The following is a 22,116-nucleotide window of genomic DNA, read 5'->3' on the forward strand; positions in this document are numbered from 1 at the left end:
CCAGGTAGGGTTTTGGTGGCCTTGTCCTTCATCCTCTGGTTCACATTGACACTAGTGAGGATTCGCTGTGCCATTTGTCTAATCGAGAAGCTGAGGACCCAGTTCCCAACTCTGCCTCTGATAAAGAAGAGCCCCGGCGAGCGCCAAAGCTCCGATGCCACCCTCAGGTTGGGTGCATGGCCACAATGCTTCCAAGGCGTCTGGACCACCAGGGCTCAGGAGGGCAGAGATGTCCCTCAGGCTCCTCTGAGGAGCTCAGCCTCCTGCGGCCTTAGCCTCACCATCCTGGCCTCCCAGCAAGTCCCAGGGAGCCGGAACCAGCCCTCACTTCCTTCCACTCTCCAGCCACCTCGGAGTTCGTATCCCCATCTAGTCCTGTCTGGCTTTTTATTCCTCCCTGGGTAGGGTTGCCACAGTGGTTTGGACAGAGAACTCTGGACCACCGGGGTCTGCCCCCTGACATGGGCTGCCACTGGGGCTCTGTGCTTGGGGACAGCGCTAACCCAAGGCTCGGTCAGTCCTCCGTACTTGGAGCACAGTGGCCCAGGGCCTGACCAGCAGTTGCCCATCTTGCTGTGGGAGCCATTGGCACTCGTAGTTTAAGTCACAGTGACGTGTGCTTCCACCTGAGGAGAGGGTCCTGGGCCCCAGGCCTCGGGGGGCAGGCGTGGCACGGCAGCTGCCCGGCAGGCCTCAGGAAGGCCCTGCCTTCCTTCCATCACCAACAGCCTTCAGAAAAGCCGTGAGGTTCACAAGGTACCTCATCCTCAGGAGACACCCTTGCCCATGTCGGTTTCCTGACTAACCAGCTGCCACAAACCTGGTGGCTTCCCACCTCAGAAATGCAAGCTGACCAGGCTGGGAGGTGGGCCCAAGGTCAAGGTCATCTGAGTTCTCTGAAGGCTGCAGGGAGGACCATTCCTGCCTCTCCCCAGGTTCCTGGGTTCCTGGGCTTGTGTCCACAGGGCCTCCATCTCCACCTGTCTCCTCAGGCCTTCTCCTCTGGGTCGCGTCGCCCTCTCCTGAGGACGCGAGTCCTGCGTTAGGGCCACCCTCATTCTTACTTGATTATTGGGAAGACCCTACTTCCCAATGAGGTCACATTCACAGATTCCAGGGAAACCTGTCCCACCTATCTTTGGGGGAACACGATTTAACCCATAAGGTCCTGTGAGCAGGGGCAAGTGACAAACCAGGAACATTAGCAAGGGTGGGGAACCTCTCTGAGGTGGCCAAGGTTGTGCTGCCCAGGGCCCAGCCTGTGCTCACCCACGTCAGTTCTCTGGGATCCACAGTTCTGGGGAAACTTCCTCCTGCCTTTACCTCCTCAGAGAAGCCCGCCTGAGCCCACTGAACGGTACTCAGCCCCTGTGCCCCAGGACACCTGTGCACTGTCCCCCATGTGCATGAGGCTCCACCAGGAAGGGCCTGCTCACTGACCTCCAGAGCCCAGCTCAGCAGAAGCAGCTCCACGATAGGTTCCGGATCCATAGAAGACCAGCCACTCTGCCAGCCATAGCCAGGGAGGGGCCCAGCACAGAGACAGATGGACGGACGGATGGAGCTACCAGGGCCCGCCCAGGACTGCCTTTGCTTAGCACACCTTGGTCAGGTCCCCTGGGTCCGAAGGCCCTCTGTAGCAGCCACCAGGACCTGGAGGCACAAGGGCCTGTGACAAGCCTGTCTCCTGTCTCCCCCACCAGCTCCCCAGGCTTCCAGACTCGGGATGGAGCACAGGGGTCTGAATGCAGACCCAGAGGATGTCTGCTTTGCTTCAATTTCTCCTTGGGAAGGAATTCCACAGCCCATTCTTTAAAAAAAAAAAAAAAGAAAAAAAATTGTGCTGGGGAGTGAATCCAGGCCTTTATCACTGAGTTATACCCCTAACTTTAAAAACATTGTTTTGTTTTGAGACAGGGTCTCACCAAGTAGCTGAGACTGACTTTAAACTTGAGATCCTCCTGCCTCAGCCTCCTGAGCCTGGGATTATAGTCATGGCCACCATGCCCAGTTTAAGACTTGTGCTGAGGAACAGACATTTGATGACCACACTCAGGACCCCAGCTTTGGGAAAGGAGGACAGATCTCCCCCACCATGAGTGAAGGCCCTGGGGACAGGAGAGGTGGCTGGGGTCAGACTCATTGAAGTGGCCCCTGCCCCACCCCTGCCCAGCATCTCCCAGGCCCAAGGGACTTAGCAGCTAGGTAGTGGAGGAGGGAACCCCACATACTCACCCCTCACGGGCAGAGTGGCCAGTTATCCCCTCTGGTCCCTGCCCTCTACTGAGGGGAACCAGCATTCTTTTGATGGTTGGGAACAAAAGAGTGGAAAAACCAATAATTCCATGAGGCTCCCTGCCCTTCCTCAAGGCCACAGACCAATGTCCACACCAAGCTGGCCACAGTGGCACCCAGCATGGGGTTGCCCACGTTGGGCAGGCCAGGAATCTGGATCTCACATGTGAGTCTGCTTGGTCTACTGGGCAAGGTGCTACCCTAGTCCTGGGGTTCCCAAGTCCTCTGGCTGGGCTGGTTCCTTCTGGACCCCCACCTGGCTGCAAGAGCCCCTGGGAACCGCATGGAGCCCCACGGTGGTGGCCGGTTTCTCCATTACCAGGAGGAGTCCAACCTCCCTCCTACCCCAGGGGCCGTCTGTCTGATTTATGTTGTGCCACAGGGCCTTGAGTGACTGCCGCAGCCCTCGGAACGGTGGGGTGGGGTGTGGGTGCCCAGAAAGCCTCTCTCCCAACTGGGGAAGCACCCTCCCAGCCACGAGAAAGCCCTGGGCTTTCCTTGCTGATCTTGAGAATTACTGTACCCAATGTTCACCAGTGAAATGCCGATTGTGATGAGGGCCCGCAGGGCCAAGAGGAAGGGGGGAGCCATGGGAAGCCCGTGCAGGGCCCAGAAGTGCCAAGTGCTTGCACATTCGGCTGGCATCTGCCACAGAGGTGCCTGTGTCTACTGAACGGCTCAGGGCAAGCCCCTGACTAAACTGACATTCCCACGCCAGCCCTCAGCAGCGCCTCTGGTTTTTGGCAATTTTTTTTTTCTTAGCTGTCAAGGCAAAAATATAGAAGAATTCTGGTCTTACTTAAGGGTTGTTGGGGGGTTTCCCTTCCCCTGGGGACCTGAAAATAGCTCGCAGATGTGCTGTACCTGCTAATGCTTGTGCTTGCGTTACTGCTCCAGGATGACTCCCTGCGCTCCCTGTAACCCAAACCCGGACTTCCAGGCCCGTTTTGTTTTTAAGAGGGGGTAGTGGGGGGAGCTTGGGGGTGGACGATGGAAGCACTAAACACTTCTAAATGTGTCTGGAGCAAATTCCAGGAAGCCCAGGTCCCCTGAGAACCGGTGCCCAGAGTCCGGGCTCTTGCGGGAGGATGGAAGAGGCTGCAGGGCGGGCACTGGGACCAAGGAGAGGACTTGCTTTGGGAGGCCACCCTCGTCCCTGGAAAAATAAAAATGAGCTTTCTAGAAAAGGGAGTTCTCCAGCTATTTTTATCCCTCGAAAGGAAGACAGGGAGGGAAGGGAGGAGGAAGAGAGACAGAGAGAGAGAGAGGAGAGAGGGAAGAAAGAAAAGGGAAGGAAGAGAGGAGGGGGAAGGAGGAAGGAGGGAGGAGGCTGGGGGAAGGATCTGTGTCTTCCAGTGACTCAGTCTTGGAGGCCGAGTTGGTTGGAGACTGGGGGCGGGACTTCAGAGTTTCGTCCCCTGGGGCCTCTTCTTTTTGGAGAAAGTTCTGAGCTGCAAGAGGGGGTGGGGGTGGGAGTGGGGGTGGGGGCCCAGGAAGGGTGGAAGCTCCTCCTCCCTCACGTTCTGCAGGGGTCCTTGGGCTCAGCTGCTCTGGATCCTGGGGGTCTGGGGTGCGGGATATAGGCAGAACCTGGACTTGGCTGGGCTTCACATCCTGCTCAGAGCCTGTGTCCCCCACACAGGATAGGCATGAGCCCAGCCCCTGTCTGGAGGTGCCGGCCTCTGAGTTTAGCCTCCCAGTGCCCACCCTGCCTGCTCCTCTTCCAAGGAGCCTCTTGGTTTGGACAGGCCTTGGGCAGGCATGACACCTGGGGTCTACATCCAGTCACTTCCTGACTTTGCAATGACCCGAGAAGCAGCAGATGAAGTGGGTAACTGACCCCAGGCCTTGCAGGCAGCTGTGGGGAGCTGGGGCCTGAGAAAGTCCAGGGAGACCTCCTTCTCTGGGCCACCTGCTGTCTCTTGTGTCCTCAGTTAGGGCAGGTGGATCTGAGCCCTGAGACACCAGGAATGTACAGGCCAGTGACCTCCACCTGAACCCACACTGCACTCCCAGCCTGTGACCCACCTCTAGAAGGACACCAGCCTCCCACGGGCCAGTCCTGTTGTCTCAGGACCCACACCGGCCGGGGCCTCAGTGCTTACCTGCTCTGGATCTGGTACCTATCTGGGGACTTGCCCGGGCAGCACACTCCCGGGCCTCTATGTGCAGGGGAACAGCGGGGCTGTGTCCGGGACAGTCCCTCATTCCTGGGCCTCATGGGACTCCAAGTTGTGAGTGCTGGGGCCATGAACAGACAAGACCATGGGTACAGTCCCGGCCATACCTGGGGTTCCTGTCCTTGCAGCTGGGCCCTGGGAGGGTGTAAGGCCATAGCCCAAGAGCTGACCAGGGCAACACCCCCGCGGCCTCCTTGGGAAGCCCTGTGACTGCACAAGGAGGCCCAAGCCTGCTGATGCACCTCGTCCTGCATATGACATGGGTCAGCAAACCATCCGAGCATTTGTGTGCAGGTGCCAGGATCTGGCAGGAACAAGGCTGGCCCCAGAGGCCCAAACACACAGGTCAGTCAGACCGTGGGGTCAGGATTGGGAGTAAGAGACGGAGGCTCTGGGATGGCCTCCATAGGACAGGAAGGCTGCGATGCTGACTCCAACACTGGACATAGCCTGGGTACCCAGCACAGGCTGCTGGGGGTGTGCACCTGGTCTACCTGGAGCAACGCCACAGGCCACACCTGAAACGATGCTCGAACCTGGGAAACGTTCACAGTGGTGCTGAAGTGGAGGCCAGTCAGGAGTCCACATGTCGCTCAGGAGAAGGGGACACTGAGGCTCAGGGCAGGGAAGTCCCCACGGGGCCCTGACCCAGAGTCCAGGGCTTGGACTCTGTTTGACACACAGGTCTGGGCCAGGGCCTGGTCATGGTGGACATGGAGGTTGGGCAGTAGGTGCCCTCAAGGCTGAGTGCTTCCTGGGCTTCCAGGGTCAAGCTTAGTAAGCAGCTCAGACATTTTAAAAATCAGCTTCAAAAGGTGGAGGTCCTCCCTCTTGGTGGTCTGGAATGTTCCTAACAGTTGCTCCCTTGGCACTCCACTCAGGATGCCCCATACCCAGCCCAGCCTCTGAATCCGTGCCCCTCCCCTCCAGGTTCGGTTCCTGAGCCACTCCAACCAGGCACCACCAAGCAGAGCCTCCCCTGAGCCCTGGGCCCTGGCCTGAATTGGGCCTGTCTCATGACATCTCTGAGCCTCAACTTCCCTCCTGAAAATGGGGAGCATCAGGCTACCTGCCCCTAGTGCTGCAGGGTCATACACCCAGTTCAGTCCTTGCAGGAGAGAAAGGGTCCCCCAATCCCTGCTTGGGAGGCCCAGCCCTGCTGCCCCTGAGAAACTCCTGCGGAGCTTTAGACATGCTGATCACCTCCCAAGACCAAGCCACTGATGGCCCCCTTCCCCAGGAAATCAAGTCACTCTGACACTGCGGCCAGTCATAGATTACGTTGAGGTCACCTGGTTATAACACTCCAGGTCCTTCTGCCACGTAGCACTTGAGGTTGGGTACACACAGGCACTCCGTAAGTGTTTCTGGGTGCTGACCTGGCATTTGGCATAGAAAGCATTTTGATTTACTAATGGGCATTAACAGTAGTGCCAGCAGGATCTACCCCTTCCCCTCCTGTTCATGGTGCCCCCAGATCCCTGGAAGCCAGAGCGGTTCTGACCAATTCAGTCAGTCTGGGGTGCTGGGCCCGAGTGACCACCTGAGCCTTAGGAGAAGGGGCCCAGGCCATCAGAACTTACCCCTGGTTAGTCAGGAGCCCTGCCTTTCCCTATCCCCCAGGTCCCTGGCCCTGGACAACCGGGGGCCAGAGCTCTCCAGCCTGATTTGTGAATGAAAGAGCTTCTACCCACTTGTCAGGGGCCCACCCCCTTCCCAGGACAAAGGGAGGGAAGCCACAACTGCTGAGTCCCTGGTCTTCCCTCAGCCCCAGCTGTCCATGGAGTGCCCAGCTGAGGTGGTGCTGGAGCTGAGAGGCCTGTGCACAGTGCTCCATGTGTACCTTGTCCTGTGTGCCCAGTCCCTGGGGGTCTGAGGTCGTGGCCATCAGAGTGCTAGTAGATGGTGGGGCCCAGAGTGGAGGTCCTGTAGGCACCCTGGTGCAGATGGGGTGGGGGACTGCTGGCCCAGGGCTCCCCGCCCCCACCCCTCCTGCAGGCGGAGCACCTATCCCCAAGCCTGGGCTGTTGGGCAGGTATTTCTGGCTTGGGGCCCACTGGCCCATGCAGGACTCCATGCAACACACAGGCAGTGCCATCTTGAGGAGACTGAGGCCCTCTATCCTGCCCTGGGTCCTGAACCTGTGCACTGTGCAGCCCGCCAGCCCTTCCTTCTATGGAAACTGCTCCTCCAGGCTGCTGGCTTGCTCTGTGACATAAACATTGTTGGTGCCTCCAGGCCCCTCCTCTGGGGTACTGACCCCAAGCTGCTACCCTAGGCTCAGAGATGTGAGGTGGCTTTTGGAAAGGGGAGGAGGCTCCCAGCAGCAGTTGGCCCAGGTCTGGACAGGCCCCTTCACCTGCCAATCGGAGCACACAGCACTCTTTGGTACAGGTGTACCAAAAGAGCAGGTGGGGGCTGGTCTCTCTGCGCTCCCCTGGATAAGGGCTGCCTCCACCATACTCTGGATTTCTGCAGCTTCCCCAGGCTAGGTCCCTGTCAGTCTTTAAGGTGCCCCTCAGACATGAGCCCTGGTCCAGAAGGGTCCCAGTTCATGGGGCTCGATTGGTTATCTGCTCTGCACTCACCACCCAGTGTTGGGATGGGGAGGACCCTGTCTGTCCAGCACCAGTAAACTTTGGTTGCACGGGTGCCATGGCAGACATTTTGAAAGCCCAGTGCTTAACTGGGTTTGGCACAGGATGCCCAAGACTGGCATCTCTATGGAGAAATAAATCATCCGGAAAGAGCACGTGGGAGAGGCTGAGCCCGTGCTAGCACCGGGTCTGTCCCACACAGGCGCGTTTTCCCGGGGCCACCTTAGGTGGGCGGCGAAGGGGCCAGGAGTAGGACAGTGACCAAGGCGCATATAGACGTGGGTCCCTCCCGGGGGAGCGGCTGCACAATTCCGCTGGAGAGGAACTGGCCGTGGGCTATTCGCGTCGGGCGCCCAAAACTCCCTCTGAGGAGGCCACGGGCGCAGCACCACCATCCCTCAGGGTCAAGTGCTCCGGAAGTCACGGCTAGGGGATCCTGGCCTCGATCCTCCGGACGCTTAAAACCGCAGCCACAGGGCTCCCGGGAGTGAAGCCCTGGGCCAGGGACGCACTCATGGATGCTCCGGGCATGACTTCTACAGAACTCCCAGCCTCAGAGTCCCCCAAACCTGATCTCAGCTGCTCCCTCCCACATCCCCGGACCCAGCACCCCGCTGGACACCGTTCTTAGCAGCCTCGCCTTTCTCACTCTACCCGCTCTTCTATTGAGATGCAAATCGTCGCCAAATGTCGCTAAGTGTGGTGACAACTTGAGCCGGATCCTTCCGCAGCCCAGGCTCAAACTTTTGGCCTCTGAAAACTTTCGAACAAGAAGTAGTCCCCAGGTGCCTACTCCTGACTCCTTCCGCATCTCCATGGTACCTAACCCGGGAGCCGGGGTCCTGACGCAAGACCCAATGGAGAAGCCTAAGGGCCAGCGGGGACGCCGGGAGGGACACAGCCGGCGCGGGGGCTTGGGGTGCGGAGGGATCGGGGGCGGGGCGGACCACGGGGGCGGGGCGGGGCGGGGCGGGAGCCGCGGGGGCGGAGCGCTCAGCAGGGCTGCGCCTCACTAGTGCCTCGGCCGCGGGAGGGAGCACAGGGGCGCGGGGCGCGCGTCGCGGGGCGCGGGGCGCGGGCGCGAGCGCAGTGAAGGAACGAGCAGGGGTGCGGAGCCGGACCCGGGAGACCTCTAGAGCACGGCCACGCCCGCCGGTCAAGAAAGAGGGCAGTAGTGGGCGGCCGCCTGCGGGACTGTCCGGCGCGCGTGTGTGCACCCGAACCCCGCCGGCCCAGCGCAGGAGGCCTCCGCCCGGGCTGCGGGCAACGGGCGGGCAGGCATGCCGCCGCTCCTGGAGCCCCTGCTCTGCCTGGCGCTGCTGCCCGCACTCGCCGCAAGAGGTAGGCGCCCGCCCACCCGCGAGCCAGCAACTTCCCTCGCCCTTTGGAAACTTTGGCAGAGTCCCGTGTGCGCCCCGGGTGGCTGGGAGTGGGGAGAGGACGGCCTGGGGCATGGGAGCTGGAGTCCCGGCGGGTGAAGACCGACCCTCCTCTTCGGTCCCTCTTCGGGCGTACTCACGCTGTCCGCGCTGGGAACCGCGCTGGATGCCGGCTTTGAAACCCGGCGTGGGACTCCGGAGGCCTCACCCCGGCTCGCCCTTCAGCAGCCGCGCGTGGGGCTTGCCGCGGGGGCGGGCGGGCGGGCTGCCTACCACTTTTCGATTTGAATCGAGTAGGTTTTGGTTTCCTGTTGCTTCTTGGGGCCATTTATTTTCTTTCTTCTCCGCGTCCGGCCCGCGCCAGGGGCGGATGTCGGGGCGCGCAGTGTGGGGTCCCGGGCTCTGCACTCGCTCGCTCTGACCGGCGCGGGGCTCTTGGCGGGTGAGGAGGGGTGGATGGCTGGGTCCCCGGCTCCCGGTGGCCTTGCCCCTGGTCTCCCCACCCCCCGGATCGCTGCCCCCCGCCCTGTTCGGACAGTACGAGGTAGGGGCGGTGTGCGAAAGGGCCGCATCAGGTGGACCGACTTTGACCTTCCCTTTGCTGAGTTGAAGTTTGGAAGTTTGCGGGGGACAGAATGGAACGTGGGAGGGAGTCGCTTATTTCTCTGCCAGTCTCACAAGGAGGGGTCTCGAGGAGCTAATGGTGATTGATTTCATCTTTCCTTAGAAGTCGCAGGGGGGAATGGTGTATCCTCTTCCAGAAAATAGGGTTCCACGTAACGCCCTGTTCCCGCCCCCACACAGGGCCTTAATTTCTGCAACCCGTCTGCTGGGGAGGGAGGGGCTTGATTAATGACCCCTTCCCAAGAGGGGTCGAATTCCTTCCAAATAGGGGCTCTTCATTCCCCTCCGTGGATGTGGGGGCCGCCCCTGGGAGCAGGTATTGGGTGTCGGGGGAGGCGGGGCAGGTCCCCGGGTGCAGTCCCGGTGCCCCAGGAGGCGGCCCTGGCGCGACAATGCGCCGCTCTGATTCTCTGCCCGCGCTTTGTTGGCGGGCGGGGCAGCGGGCTCCGCAGCTGTCGCATTTTCCCACGAGCAGGGGGGGAGCTGAGTGTGTCCACCCCCCTCCCGCGGCCCCCTTGCAGATTGCAGTTTGAACAGCACAATCCTGGTGGCTGGTCGGGTCCCAACCCTGCCAGGCTCTCCAGTGAAAGCTCACCCCATCTACACCGTGGGCATTACAAAGTTTGAGAGAATGGTCCCAGTCATCTCAGTATTTTCCATTGCTGTCCAGGTGGTGGATCAGACATTTCTCCCCTTGCCAGTGTGACCTGTTCACCTGCTACCTAGCCAACCTGCTCCTGGCACCCTTATTTTTGACTACAACACTCTGGGCAGAATGTTGAAGCTCCCTGGGCTTCACAGGGGGCTTCCCGTGATGCCAGCCGCAGCAGCCCCACAACATGCCAGTGTCTCTGAGGGTCTGGGGCTGCTGGTGGTGAATCCCATCCCCAGGGCAAAAAGGGGTGGGCCTGCCCTCCGGAAGCCCTGCTGACCTCTCTCCTTCCTCTTCCTCAGGTCTGAGGTGCTCCCAGCCAGGCAGTACCTGCCTGAACGGCGGCAGGTGCGAAGTGGTCAACAGCACAGAGGAGGCCTGTGTGTGAGTACTGTCCTGCAGGACCTGTTGCTTTTGTCAGGAGCAGAGCCCCTGCCTTCTGGGGACAGAACACTGGGCCATTGTCTTCTGGAGACAGCCCAGAGGCTGGGCACGGTCACGTGCCAACTTTTATTGGACAAAGTCTGGCAATTACTTAATCACCAGCAATTATGCTGCGTAGAGCTGCCGTGGCCGCTGCAGTGTGTGCACTCTGTGGGCCACCAAGGGCTGCTGAGGCTGTAGGGGATCCTAAAAGGTCCCTGAGAAGTGGGACGGGGGCGGGTCTGAGGCGGTCGCAGAGGGCCAGCCCCCACGCCCTGTGACTGGTAGCGTCTCTTCTGGGCAGAGGATGCTTCCTCTGGATAGGTGAGCCACTCTGCAGGAAATTGTTTCAAAGCAAAACCTGCCCTTGGGCTTGGGGCGAGGTTGGGAGAAGTTGGTATCCTTCTTGTGGGCACCACCTGCCTGGGTTGAGGGGTTTGAGGTCTCGGGGTCTGGTTTCTGTCCTGGCACCTGCAAACTCCACCCTTCTGACTATGGCTTTTAGACCTCCTGTCCCAGGTCTTCAGATGTAAAGTGGGCATGACTGTGGGCTAGGGAGCTGTCTGCAGTGGGCTGGGAAATCCTGTTGGGACCCACTGCCTGCCTGGCTGCCTGCAAGCACCAGCCGTCCTTAGGAAGTTTCTCTGCTGTGGCCTCTGCCCTTCAACTTGAGTTCATCCCTGACGAGAATAATGAGGAGGTGCCCAGGCTGAGCCTCCCCTCCCCTGGAGGCTACAGGCGAGAAATGGCTCCAGCCGGCCGCACACCCTCATTCCAACTGCTGAAGGCCGATCGCCTTGACAACACCAGAGCCCCTGCCTCCGCCGCCCAGCCTGTGTGCAGGCAGCCCCCACTCCCGCGCCTGCCTCCCCAACTGAAGCCAATTAAGCAGGTCTGTGAGCAGTTTATTGGACAAAGCCGATTGTGTCTTTGTCGGGCGCTAATGAATGCACACCACTTTTTTTTGCTTTTGGGGGGCCCCTTTCTCCCCCTGTGGAAGCCTCATGGACGCTTGATGCCCTAAATCTTGTTTCCTTCCATTCAGAGGCGACAGCTGGGATTCAGTGGAAGTGCAGTGGCTATTGTTGGGATTAATGCCGTGTGATTAATTATGCGTGGCTTCCCAGAACGCACAGACCCCTTCCCGCCACCTCCTTGGCCTGCCTCGCAGCCTGTGCAGGGCAGAGGGCCGCTGTGCTGGGGAAAGAGTGGTCGTCCTTTCTTGGCACCACCAGGAAATGGGCACAACCTGGCCTAGAGCACACAGAGGCTGGGGTCTCACATGCTGCCCCGATCGAAGGGGCTGTGCCTTGAGGTGCAGACTGCTATGGCCCCTCAGTACCCCACTGCCTGGAATATGGACTAGGAGCCTTCAAGCCAACCAAGCTGGGGACTGTGGGTTCTCTCCCTTTCCCAATCTGGGGAAGCTGTCTGCCAAGCCCCCCACAACGCAGGCTGGCCATTGGCAAGGGTTTGGTGATTGGCCTCGTTTCCTCCACTGGGGCCCAGTGGTCCTGCCTTCTTGGCGGAAGGAAGCCTGCCTCAGTTCAGCCTGGCACTTGGCCGAGCTCTGCCCACAGAGGCCCCATTGTGCACACCCCACAAATCTCATTAGAAGATGGGATGGAAGTGCCGGCTTCTGGAGAGTTGGCCATGGAGAAGCACAGGTCTGAGGCTCACACTGCCATTGGGGAGGCATCGGCTCCTCTCAGATGGGGCCCACCTCCCTCTCTGGGCTTGGATGCAACCCCACACTCCTTTGGGGCCCCACTGCATACAGGCCTTCTCTCTGCAGCACCCTGGCTCTGTAGCACCCAGAATTAGCTGTGATGGGAGTGGACTTGCTGGAGGGACCCTGTCTGCTTAGGTGAGCATGCACTCACTGACCAAAGGTCACCATGCTGCCTGGCATGGCCAGGGGTCCGAGGCACAGGGTGGCTAATTTCAAATTGTGAAATTTTTGGTTTTGGGTGCCAGCTACTCTTAGGAGGATCTGGAAAATGTGGAGTCTGAGTGTTCCTGTGTGATTCCTGGTGAATCATCTTTTTCCACCCGGGAGAAGGAACCTGCCTTAGACACCCATGCTCGGGGTTGCAGGGCTCAGGGCTGGAAAAGTGGATTCCCTTGGTGTCAGATGCCTTCCCAAAAGGTCCCAGTGTCTCAGAGACCTGTCTTCCAGTGGCCATGCAGGGAAGGCTGTGCTGTACATTCTGTGGGTGGGCAGTCTCTGGGCAGTTGCTCTGTGTGGCATCCCTGGTAGCTGCAGTGGGGATGTTGGTGGCCCTTTGGGCAGGTGCAGGGCTCACTGTGGCTGTTGGCCCTCCAACCTGCTTGCCAGCACCATGAGGGCTGAGAGGGGTGCTGGGATGGGCACTATCTTCTTTCATGTGATGGGAGTGGACTTGCTGGAGGGACCCTGTCTGCTTAGGTGAGCATGCACTCACTGACCAAAGGTCACCATGCTGCCTGGCATGGGCAGGGGTCCAAGGCACAGGGTGGCTAAGATCCTGCCCTGTCTGCAGCTAAGTCAGAATTTTATGTGGGTGTCTTCCAGGTGGCCACAGAAGTGCTGGGAAGGGCGACTGGTGGCTGGTGGGGGCCTTAGCTTTGGACCATCCTGCATTTGAGGCCTGGTTCTGCAGTCCACTGGCTCCGTGACCTTGGGTCATTGGGTGGCCTGAGCCTAGTTTTCCCATCTTTAAGTCAGAATGGATGTGCAGTTGATGTCTTGTTGATGTGAGAGGGGCTGTAGTAGGCACCTAACGAGTTTGTTTCCTCCCGCCTTCTCCGTGAGCTGATGGGCTGTGCCAGAGGCCTCCTCCTGGACGGTGGGGTTGACCAGTGAATTAATTCAGAGCTCTGAGGCATGCTGGGGTGGGTGGGGTGCAGGCTGGGCCATTGCTTGGGTTCCATGCCCTGAGGTGGCTCCAGGTAGCAGTCGTCAGTGCTCCCTTCTACAGACACCTTTGAGTGCCTGCTGTGTGCTGGGTTCTGCTGCGGGGGTGGCCCAGAGCCAGGCCAGGGGAGATGCAGCCCCAGCCCCTGCAGAGTTGGCTTTCCAGTTGGGGACAGGAGAGGCAATCAGCATGCACAAGGTGTGTAAGGGGAGCCCGAGGTGGCCCCCAGCAGCCCCGAGATGCCCTCCGCATCAGGCATGGGAGTCAGGGAGGAGGCCCAGAGAGGCCAGGGCTGGGCTGCGTGCCAGGCCCCGCAGGTCCTGCTGGCCCTGCCCCTCTCTTTGCTGCTCTTCCTTGCCCGGCTGGCTGCCTGCTCCTCTGGAGGAAGCAAGGCTGGGGGTGTGACTTCCCTTTAAGAGAGGGACAGGGCCACAAAGGAAGTAACTGGGGCTGGGGAGGGACTGAATGGAACGTTGTACGTCTCTGTCACCTGGGTTGCTGATGTTCCACTGAGTCACCACGGTCCTGGGAGGAAGGTTCCTTCCAGTCCTGCCTCAGGGACGAGAGCAGGGACAGTCACAGGCCCTCCGGTCTGCCACCTGGTCTTCAAGGTTTGGAGAAGCCACCTCATGTGGTGTCACTGGCCAGCTGTGGAGCCGTGGGGAGACGTCTAGGGACTGGGCAGGGCAGGGGCTGTCCTATGAGGAAGGTGGCTCTGGGAGCAGCAGCCCACAGTTTCCATTGAAAGGGTATTAAAAGGAGACAGAGTGAGGGGAACTGTGGCCTCAGCAGGAAGAGGGTGGGCGGATGGGAAGTCTGTTGCAGGGCGCGGAGCCCACTGGCCCAGGGGCATGGAGTCGGAGGCTGTGTCCCCTGAGGCTGAGGTAGCAGTGGAGGGGTTTCTCGGTGCCATGGCCAGGTCACAAAAAGCACTTGTGAGCCAGGACTGGCTTCCGTCCCCATGGGGGTCCGTGGGTGACTGGACCCACCCTGGTGCGTGGAGGGGACCTTTCCTGTCTCGTGTGGTGTCTGTAAATAGTGGGAGGATGTGGCTTTGCAGGTCACTGGAGTGTCGGCATTGCTGTCCTCAGAACATAGAATGTGGGCTCCATGCTCTCATCTGGCCTCCAGACCTGCAGCAGGTGCCGCTTGGTCTTCCCCTGGGACTGGCTGAGGTCTGTCTCATCCCGGTTCACAGGTGGGAACTGAGGCTGAGGTGCAGCGGCTGGCGGGACTCCGTCAGCTTGCGTCAGCTTCGTGTGCCGGCCTGTCCGGGGCCTGCTGGCCCTGTCCCAGAGGCTGAGCAGGAAGCATCACCGGCTTTAACGAGCGGCTGGCTCTGGGGCATCCCGGCGGGGCCAGGACTTGCCTGCTCATCTTTGTTCCCCAGGTGGGGCCCTCTGGTGGGCACACCCTGCACCCGCCACCTGGCTGGCTCTGGTCAGTATACCTCTCCACCCGCGTCTCCTCCTGGGCTTCGGTTTCCCCCTCTGTACCTGAGGTATGCCCTGGTGCCCTGGGACAGCCTGTGAGTGTGACGGTGGTGGCAGCAGAGTCAGGCTGGACCGTGTGCCAGGCTGGGGCTGCTCTGGCTCTGGCTTGGTGCTCAAGCCCTGGCTTCCGAGGCAGGGTCACCCTTGCGGGGAGGTGGGAACTGGGAAACGCCAGGCCTGGGTGTCCTGGATGAGGTGGAGGGCAGTGGAAGGCCCCTTTCCAGGTGGCCTTGCTCCACCCAGCCCTGCTTTTAAAAGCACAAAGGGTCCGGGGGCTTTTGGGAGGTGAATTACACATGTCATAAAGTTGGCCCTTTTAACCATCAGAAGTGCAGAATTCATGAGTCGGTACCACTGTCAGCACTGTCTAATTCCAGAACTTATTTTTGGGGTATGGGAACTGAACCCAGGGGTGCTCCCCCAGCCCTTTTAATTTTTTTTATTTTGGGACAGGGTCTCACGAAGTTGCTGAGGCTGGTCTCTGACTCCTGGTCCTTCCGCCTCAGCCTCTGAGTGGCTGGGAGTACGGTGTTGCAGAGCCTTTTGATCGTCCCAAAGGCAGTCACTCCTCAGGGCCTCCTCTGCCCTGGCGTGCCCCCGTCTCTGGGCATGCCTGCTGGGGCGTCCGTGAATGTCGCTGCACTCTGTGGACTGTGTGGGCTTCTCACTGAGCACCTTGCTGTGGAACTCTGGAGCGCCTCTCTGCAGGGCTCTCCAGGACTGGACTGTAGCTGCTGGCACCGTGGTGTCCTCGTGCACTCAGCTGACGCAGTCCAGAGGAGGGGCGTGTGCCTGGCGGGTGTCCGGGATGGCTTCCCGGGAGAATAGCTCTCATCTCTGGGCCTGTGAGGCCACCTGCAGACAGGCAGCCACCAGGGTGGTCAGTTGATGAGAGTGGCCTGTGTGCCACCCTTGCCCTGGACCCACCTCAGGCCCACATCTGTCCCACCTCAGCTCCTGCCAGTCTACAAACCTTTCTGCCTCTCTTGACCCAAGGAGCCAGTGGGACTCAGGACAAAACAGGCAGAGGGTTTTTACTGAGTGCTTACTATGCACCTGACCCTGGGGTGCAGATGACCAAGGCACTTGTAGGCCCAGCTGGGCAGGAAGGAGCCACGTGTCTTAAGAGTCAGGCTTCATCACCTGAGGTCAGCTGGGGAATGCCTTGCCAGGGTGTCCAGGCCTGCTGTGGTCCCGGGGTGAGCCTGCCATGGAGTAGCATCTAGACTGGCTGGGACGGGCCAGCAGCAGGGGAGCCCACAGCAGAAGGAAGGTGGGGTGGGTGCTGGGGCAGCAGTGAAGTAGGCTTTGGATGTGTCCAGGGCACCTTGGCTCCTGCCCACCCGTCACCTCTCCTCGGTCTTCCCCTGTCTGAACTGGGAACTGTGGGGCTGGCCCTTGGAGTCAGCTTGGACCTACCACCTGTGCACAGTGAGAGCACCTGACCCAGTGTGGCAGCTCCCCTTCTTGCCCCGGTGGGTGGACAGGAGAGTTGCCACCGGACTGGTCCTGGCTTTCCCTGTCACCTGCCTCGTGTCAGTTGTGTCTGTAGTGCTTGAATGGGTAGTGCTTCTGAGCAGGGTGAACGGCCCCACCATGGTCACCTGTGGACCCCACTGACTGCTGAACAGACATCCCGCAGAGCCCATGTCTGGGGAGGCCGCCTGGCCTAGGCCCATCAACCTTGTGTGAGCACAGTGGCCCTGGGAGACGGGCTGTGTTTGAGAGGTGGACACCCTCACCCAAGAGGCACCCAAGGCAGAGGCCACTGGGCACCCAAGAGGACAGGCGGCCAGAAGGTGGAGGAGACTCAGGCACCGAGGGGCAGTAATCCCGTCTCCAGCTTCTTGGCCCCTGGCAGTCCTGAGTGGGTCACAGCCCAGGCCCTGGGCCTCATCAGGGGAGCTGCCCCAGCAGAAGACCTGGCCCCACCAGGGAAAGGCTTGTGCCTGGTCAAGCTGAGGGGCACAGATGTGTGTGTGGTCCTGTTCCCTGCACCAGGTGCCCCCATAGCCCCCACAGTCACTTGGAGATACATTTGAGAAGGGAGGAGCAGCTTCCTCCCTTTCAGCTTAGAACATGCTGGCTGTGGACCCTTTGCCCACAGGCCAGGCCTGGTGAGGTGACCTGGGGAGCAGCTGAGGTGCTGGCCCTGTCCTCCCTGGGGCTGCCTGCCTTGGGGAGGAAGATGGGTGGCCAGGGCTGAGCTACTGGGACCGCACCGTGGGCAGGGGACCTGCCTCCCACCATTTCCTCTCAGTTTCGGTTGTTGAGCGGAAACAACAGTTACTGGAAGTGAGAGGCTCGGGGGAGAAGCCAGGGTTAGGGTGTGTTTTTCCCTGAAGTAAAGGGCCAGGGGGATCTGAGCTGGGCAGCATCATGTGGACTGTGCTGTGCTTCTGCTGGGGGCCTCCGTCTCCCTGGCCTTGTGCAGGGTGAGAGCTAGTTAGTGCAGCTCCTGGGTGGGCATGCAGGGTGGTGCTTCCCTCTCTCACGACCCTCTCTAGGGGTCCCACAAGGGTAGCCTTGACCCTGACCGACTTGAGAGCCAGAAGGCAGAGGCCACTGTGCTGTGTCCCGGCATCCATGGTGTGGGGGGGCCAGACCATGGTGGCACCCGCCCCCACAACTCCAGGGTCTGGCACAGCAGCTGTCTGTGGTATGTGCACCAGGGCTGGGCAGTTGACTGGGGCAGCCCTGGGGCAGGTGGCAGCTCCAGGTTTCTGCAGGGCCAACAGTCCAGCCCAGGGCCCCACTGGGCTTGGCCTTCGAGCCAGACACACCCCATTCTAGCACCTGTTCTTATCAGGCCGGGCTGGGGCCTGGTCAGCAGCCCAGGCCTGGGAGTCTGCGTCCTCCCCTGCAGCTGCCAGCTTGCTCTGAGCAGGCCTTCCTCCCCAGAGATGAGAGCCCCTGCTGCTGGCCGTCCTGGCTGTGGCCTGCCGGGCTTTGTCTATTCAGGGCCTCACATTTTGAGATCACTGTAGATTAGCATGGGCTGCAGGAAGCCATGGGTCTTGAGCCACCCTAGTGTCCCCGTGGGAGCCTGTCCCTCTTCTTTCATCCGGTGGCTCAGTGGCAGAACTCTGGGCTCTGGCATGCCCAAGGTCCCAGGTTCCATTCTCAGTACTGCAAAAGGAAGAGAGAGAGAGAGAGAAAGAAAAGAGAAAAGATCTCTCCCAGAGCCCAGCCCCACTGCAGGAATTGGGCGTTTGTACATTGTTCATGCCCTACAGGGGCAGAGGACCAGGACCTATCCACCAACCCCACCCCACCCCACTGCCCCTCAGGGAAGAGCCCACTGAACCAGCCCTGGGACGCCCGGGGTGTCTGGGAAGGTGGACAGTGCAGGCCCCTGCCCAGGGTGTCCCCCGGTCAGGCCCCCCAGGGCTGGGTACAGTTGGCTGGCGCTTGTCTTCCGAAGCCGATTGTGTCCCCAGGCAGCTCCGTGGCTGTGCTGGGTCCAGGGCAGAGTGAGGCTCCCATGTGGACAGCCGGGTGCACAGAGGGCCTGTGTGGCAGGCTGGCTAGCTGCCTAGGAGTGGGGCCAGGCAGCAGCAGAGGTGCTTCCAGCTTGGTGGGCCCCTCTGCATGTTCGCCAGCAGGAAGGGTTCTGCTGACTGTTGTGGGATGGAGGTGACCTCCAGGACCACCACCAAAGCCACCAGCCGTGCTTTCCTGAGTCAGGAGGCAAGCCCAGAGGCAGCCCTGCCAAGGTGCCTGTGGCTGCCGTCTTGGAGGGCTTCCTGGAGTGGGTGGGAGGGTGCAGCTAAGGACTGTCACTGCCTTCTGCCTCCGGGGCTGGCTGTACTGGGCCTCATCCCCACCTCTGCCAGTGCTGATGTGGGGTAGGGCAGTGGCCAGGGCAGAGTCAGGGGAGCCTACTGTTGGACAGGAGGGCTGGGAGGAGTCCTCCCTGGCAGCTGGGCCCTCCCTGTGCCCAGGCCTCTTACCGGCCCCGCCCCAGGGGTGTTGTGTTCCTGCTGAGCTCTGTGCGCAGGACACTTTCTTCCTGGGAAGTCCAGGCCTAGGTGAGGGGTGGCGTGGGTGCCGGGGACACCCCCTCCTATTCCTGGGGGACTTCTGCTGGCTCCTTAACTGCCTCTAGGGAAGTCGCCCTGCCTTCTGACTGTCCCCAGAGTCTGCGAAGTCCAGGTGGTGTGGTGCACCTACCTTGCCTGGCTGTAAAGTGGGCCCACCCCAGGGCCCTGGTGAGGAACCTCTGAGCTTGACTGCCCTGGGGGCAGGAGGGGTGTGGCCGCGGGTTCCTCCTGAGGTGGCTTGTGCTGGACGGTTGTCAAGGGGTCCTTGGTGCCCCCTCCTCCTGGCCCCAGTGTCCTCAGCAGGGCTGGCTGGACCTGGACCTAGGCTCCTGCCTGTGGGGAGGGAGGACAGAGCAGGCTCCCCGCGGCCCCGCACACCTGCTGGTGGAGCAGAGGAGGGAAGTTGCTGGACCCCTTCTGGCTTTGCCTTGGGGCTCGTTGCGATGCTGGCTTAGTTGATCGAGTTTGGATTAAGCCTTCCTGGCAGCGCCAGCCCGTGTGCCTATTGATCGCCATCATTGCTGGGACTGCGCAGCCAGTGCAAGGCTGGGCTCTGCCTGTGGGGGCAGAGGCCCCGGCAGTCAAGGTGTGACCATTCTGCCTTCTTGGTGCTGCAGGCACCAGCCCACAGGGCTCATCTCGTTGCCCCTCGAGGATTCAGGGTGGCAGCATTTAGGAGTGCCCAGGGAGCACCTGTGCTGTGCCTGCAGCCTGGGGCTCCATCTCTGGAGGACCAGCTGGGACATTACCCCCAGTGGAGCAAAGGACTCCAGCAGGTGACTCACTCCAGCAGCGAGTGCAGCTCCTGGTGACCCAAGCTCGCGGGCCCTGCGTCCAGCAGTGTTGGGAGGGGCTGGAGGCACCCTGGCTCCACCCCGCCCCAGGGTCACCTCTGTCCACTCCAGCTGGGCCATCCTGGGAAGTGACTTGACCCTGCAAGGCCTTTCTGTCGGCTCACAGGAGGCACACCAGTTCCCAGCCCAGCAGCGGGACAATGGGCCCTGTGGACGTTGTTTTTTTCCCTGTGGTGGGAAAGGTGGCTTCCCGGGAGGGAGGGGGTTCCATCTCCCATACAGAGGCTTCCCGAGCCGGCAAGGAAGCAGGGCCTTTCCTGCACTTCCCTTCCAGCGTGCTTCAAACCATATGAGGACGCAACTGGGGGCGGGGGCTGGCAATTTGCAGACAAAAGAGCCAAGTGTACTGGACGCGGCTCTTTGGGCTGGAGTGCCTGGGCTCCAGTGCAGGCTGGCCCCGCGGCGCCTGTGGGCATGCCACACGTGCCCTGGCCCCGACTCACTTTCCCCCTTTGCCCACCTTCTGGTCTGAGCAGTGGCTCATGTTTGGGCCAGGGATCGTCTGCATCTGAGCTGAGCCCATGTGGCCCCCGCCTGCTGGCAGCCCTTGCTGCCCCATCCTCCTTCCAGGCTTCCCTGCCCTACCGCAGGCTGTGAGCAGTCCCAGCGCAGCCACCGCAGAGGCTGGGGCAGCTGCAGCCCAGGAGTCCTGTCTGTCATGCCTGTTGGGATGGTGGGGCCACAGGTGGTGGCTGCAGGCCACAGTCCCTCGCTGCACCTCCAGCCCATGGAGCCTGGGCGAGTGGCGCCCTGGGCTGCACGGTACCGCTTGTCTCTGCACCTCTCTTCCATCCAAGGTGGGGAGAGGAACCCGAAGCAGAGAGCAAGAGAGCGGAGATGCTGGACGCCATCCCCACTGTAGTCTGGCTGGTCCTTGGATGCCCCCCATGATCTGGCTGGTTCTTGGACAGGTGTTTGGACAGAGGTTCCTGGCAAGTCTGGCCGGAACCGGGAGCCTGTGTGCTGTAGCTCTGTGCTGGGGCTTTGGGGAGGCAAGGGTTTGGGACTGTGAGCAGTAAGGGCCTCATGCCTCCTGGGGTTTTGTCCTCAGCTGAGCTGCTTCAGCTGTTCCCAATGGGAAAAGTCTCCAGGACCCTGGCTGTGGCACATGGGTTCAGTAGGTCACTGAGTTCCCTGCCCAGCAGGCTTGAGCACCTGCTGCTGGAAGGTGGTGGTACCTGCTGGGATTTGGGGAGCCTGGACTGGCTTCTGCCCAAGGTGCGGCTCAGTACCAGGCCCTTTCCCACCCCTGAGCGCCTTGGCCAAGGCCTGTCCTTTGGGCTGAGCTGGGGCACCCCACCTGCAGGGCACGGCCTCTGTCCCTCTCAGCCTGCCTCAGTCACTCCCCTCCAACAAGGGTCCCCATCCTCTGCTTGGGCCACAGGTGGCCCACTAGCCTGGGCAGGGTGGCCAGGGAAGGCCTGTGTGACTGGGTTGGCTGGTTCCAGGCGTGGTGTCGGTGGTTTGGTAACTGGCCTTACGTGGTCTTGACTGAGCAGGGCAGGGTCTGGCTGGGGCTGCGTGGAGCTATTCTTCCTGACAGCGACTTGCCCATAACTCCCGCGTGGGGGCTTGCAGAGCAGGAGTCTCAGACCGCAGACTCCCTTCCTGGAGAGAAAGCACTCGGGGCTGGGGGAGGGGATGCCGCAGGTGTGGGCTTCCAGGGTGGCAGAGCCTGGTGGAGGGATCGGCCTGGCTCCTGGCAGGATGTGGCACAGGCTTCTTGGGAGCTAGCGGCTGTGGGGCGTCTGGGGAGAAGACCCTTGTTGTGGAGTGAGCTGTGCTGCGGGAGAAGCTTTGGACTTCTGGGAAGATGGGCCTGGGGCTGGGTGGGGTGGCGGGGGCAGCTCTGCTGAGGAGGCTGGAGCAGTTCCGAGGCTCCCTAAGCATCGCTGCCTGGTGGTGCTCAGGACTCCCCTGCACAGGGCTGTCCCTTCTGTGCTGGGAGGCGCAGCCCCTGCTCACCCTTTGTGGTGCCAATCTGCAGGCACACCAGCACCCCACCACAGGCCCTGGCCCCAGAGCAGTGTGGGGCGGCTGCGCGTAGGGCCCTCCTGGTGCGACCTGGTGTCCTCAGATGGGGCGGGCCTGCAGATGGCCTGTCCGTGAACCACACCAGCCGTGGCTGGAGTGAGAGTCCCTTCTGCCCCGTTGGCCACCACTCGTGACTCACCACTGCGCTTAAGGCTGGGCAGCAGCTGGGCAGAGCCCAGGGTCCTGGAAGCCCCTGCCCGCTCTCCTGTGTGGGCTTCTGCCATCCTGAGTTCCTCCAGCTGCTGTCTGGGAAGCACCTCCCTGGGGTCTCTGGTTCCTCCTGCTGACCCCCACCCTCCTCGCCCTGCTTGACCGTAAACTCCTGGAGGGCAGGAGCTGAGTGAACGCCCCCCACTTGTCCCTCTGCCCCTCCTCCTCATTTTGGGGCTGAGGGAGCTGTCATCTGTCCCCAGGGGGTGGCAGATGGCCGCTTAGCTTGGAAAGGAAAACAGCACAATTTAGAATTAGTCCCGGGTGAGAGGTCGCAGCAACATCTGCCTCCGGATGCTCTGGGGAGTCACATTTCTATGGAGCGCGCAGCCAGAGGCGGGGGCCAGTGCTGTGGAAACCCTGGAGCTGGAACAAAGCTGGGCAGTGGCTGGGGACACGGTTGGGAGCAGGCTCTGGAACCATTCCTGCCCTCTG

The 22,116-nt window shown here is 61.1% G+C and overlaps 1 protein-coding gene across 1 annotated transcript in view; it reads left to right on the forward strand.

The window, feature by feature from the left end:
* The first annotated feature begins 8,100 nt into the window (after positions 1-8,100).
* Notch1 (notch receptor 1) overlaps positions 8,101-22,116 on the forward strand; it is a 40,056-nt gene continuing 26,040 nt past the window's right edge. Inside the window, 2 exon segments of the mRNA XM_047524428.1 lie at positions 8,101-8,413; positions 10,030-10,111. Coding sequence (XP_047380384.1) covers positions 8,353-8,413; positions 10,030-10,111 — 143 coding nt within the window. The 5' untranslated portion in view covers positions 8,101-8,352.

This window comes from Sciurus carolinensis, chromosome 14, assembly GCF_902686445.1.
Source record: "Sciurus carolinensis chromosome 14, mSciCar1.2, whole genome shotgun sequence".
NCBI lineage: Eukaryota > Metazoa > Chordata > Mammalia > Rodentia > Sciuridae > Sciurus > Sciurus carolinensis.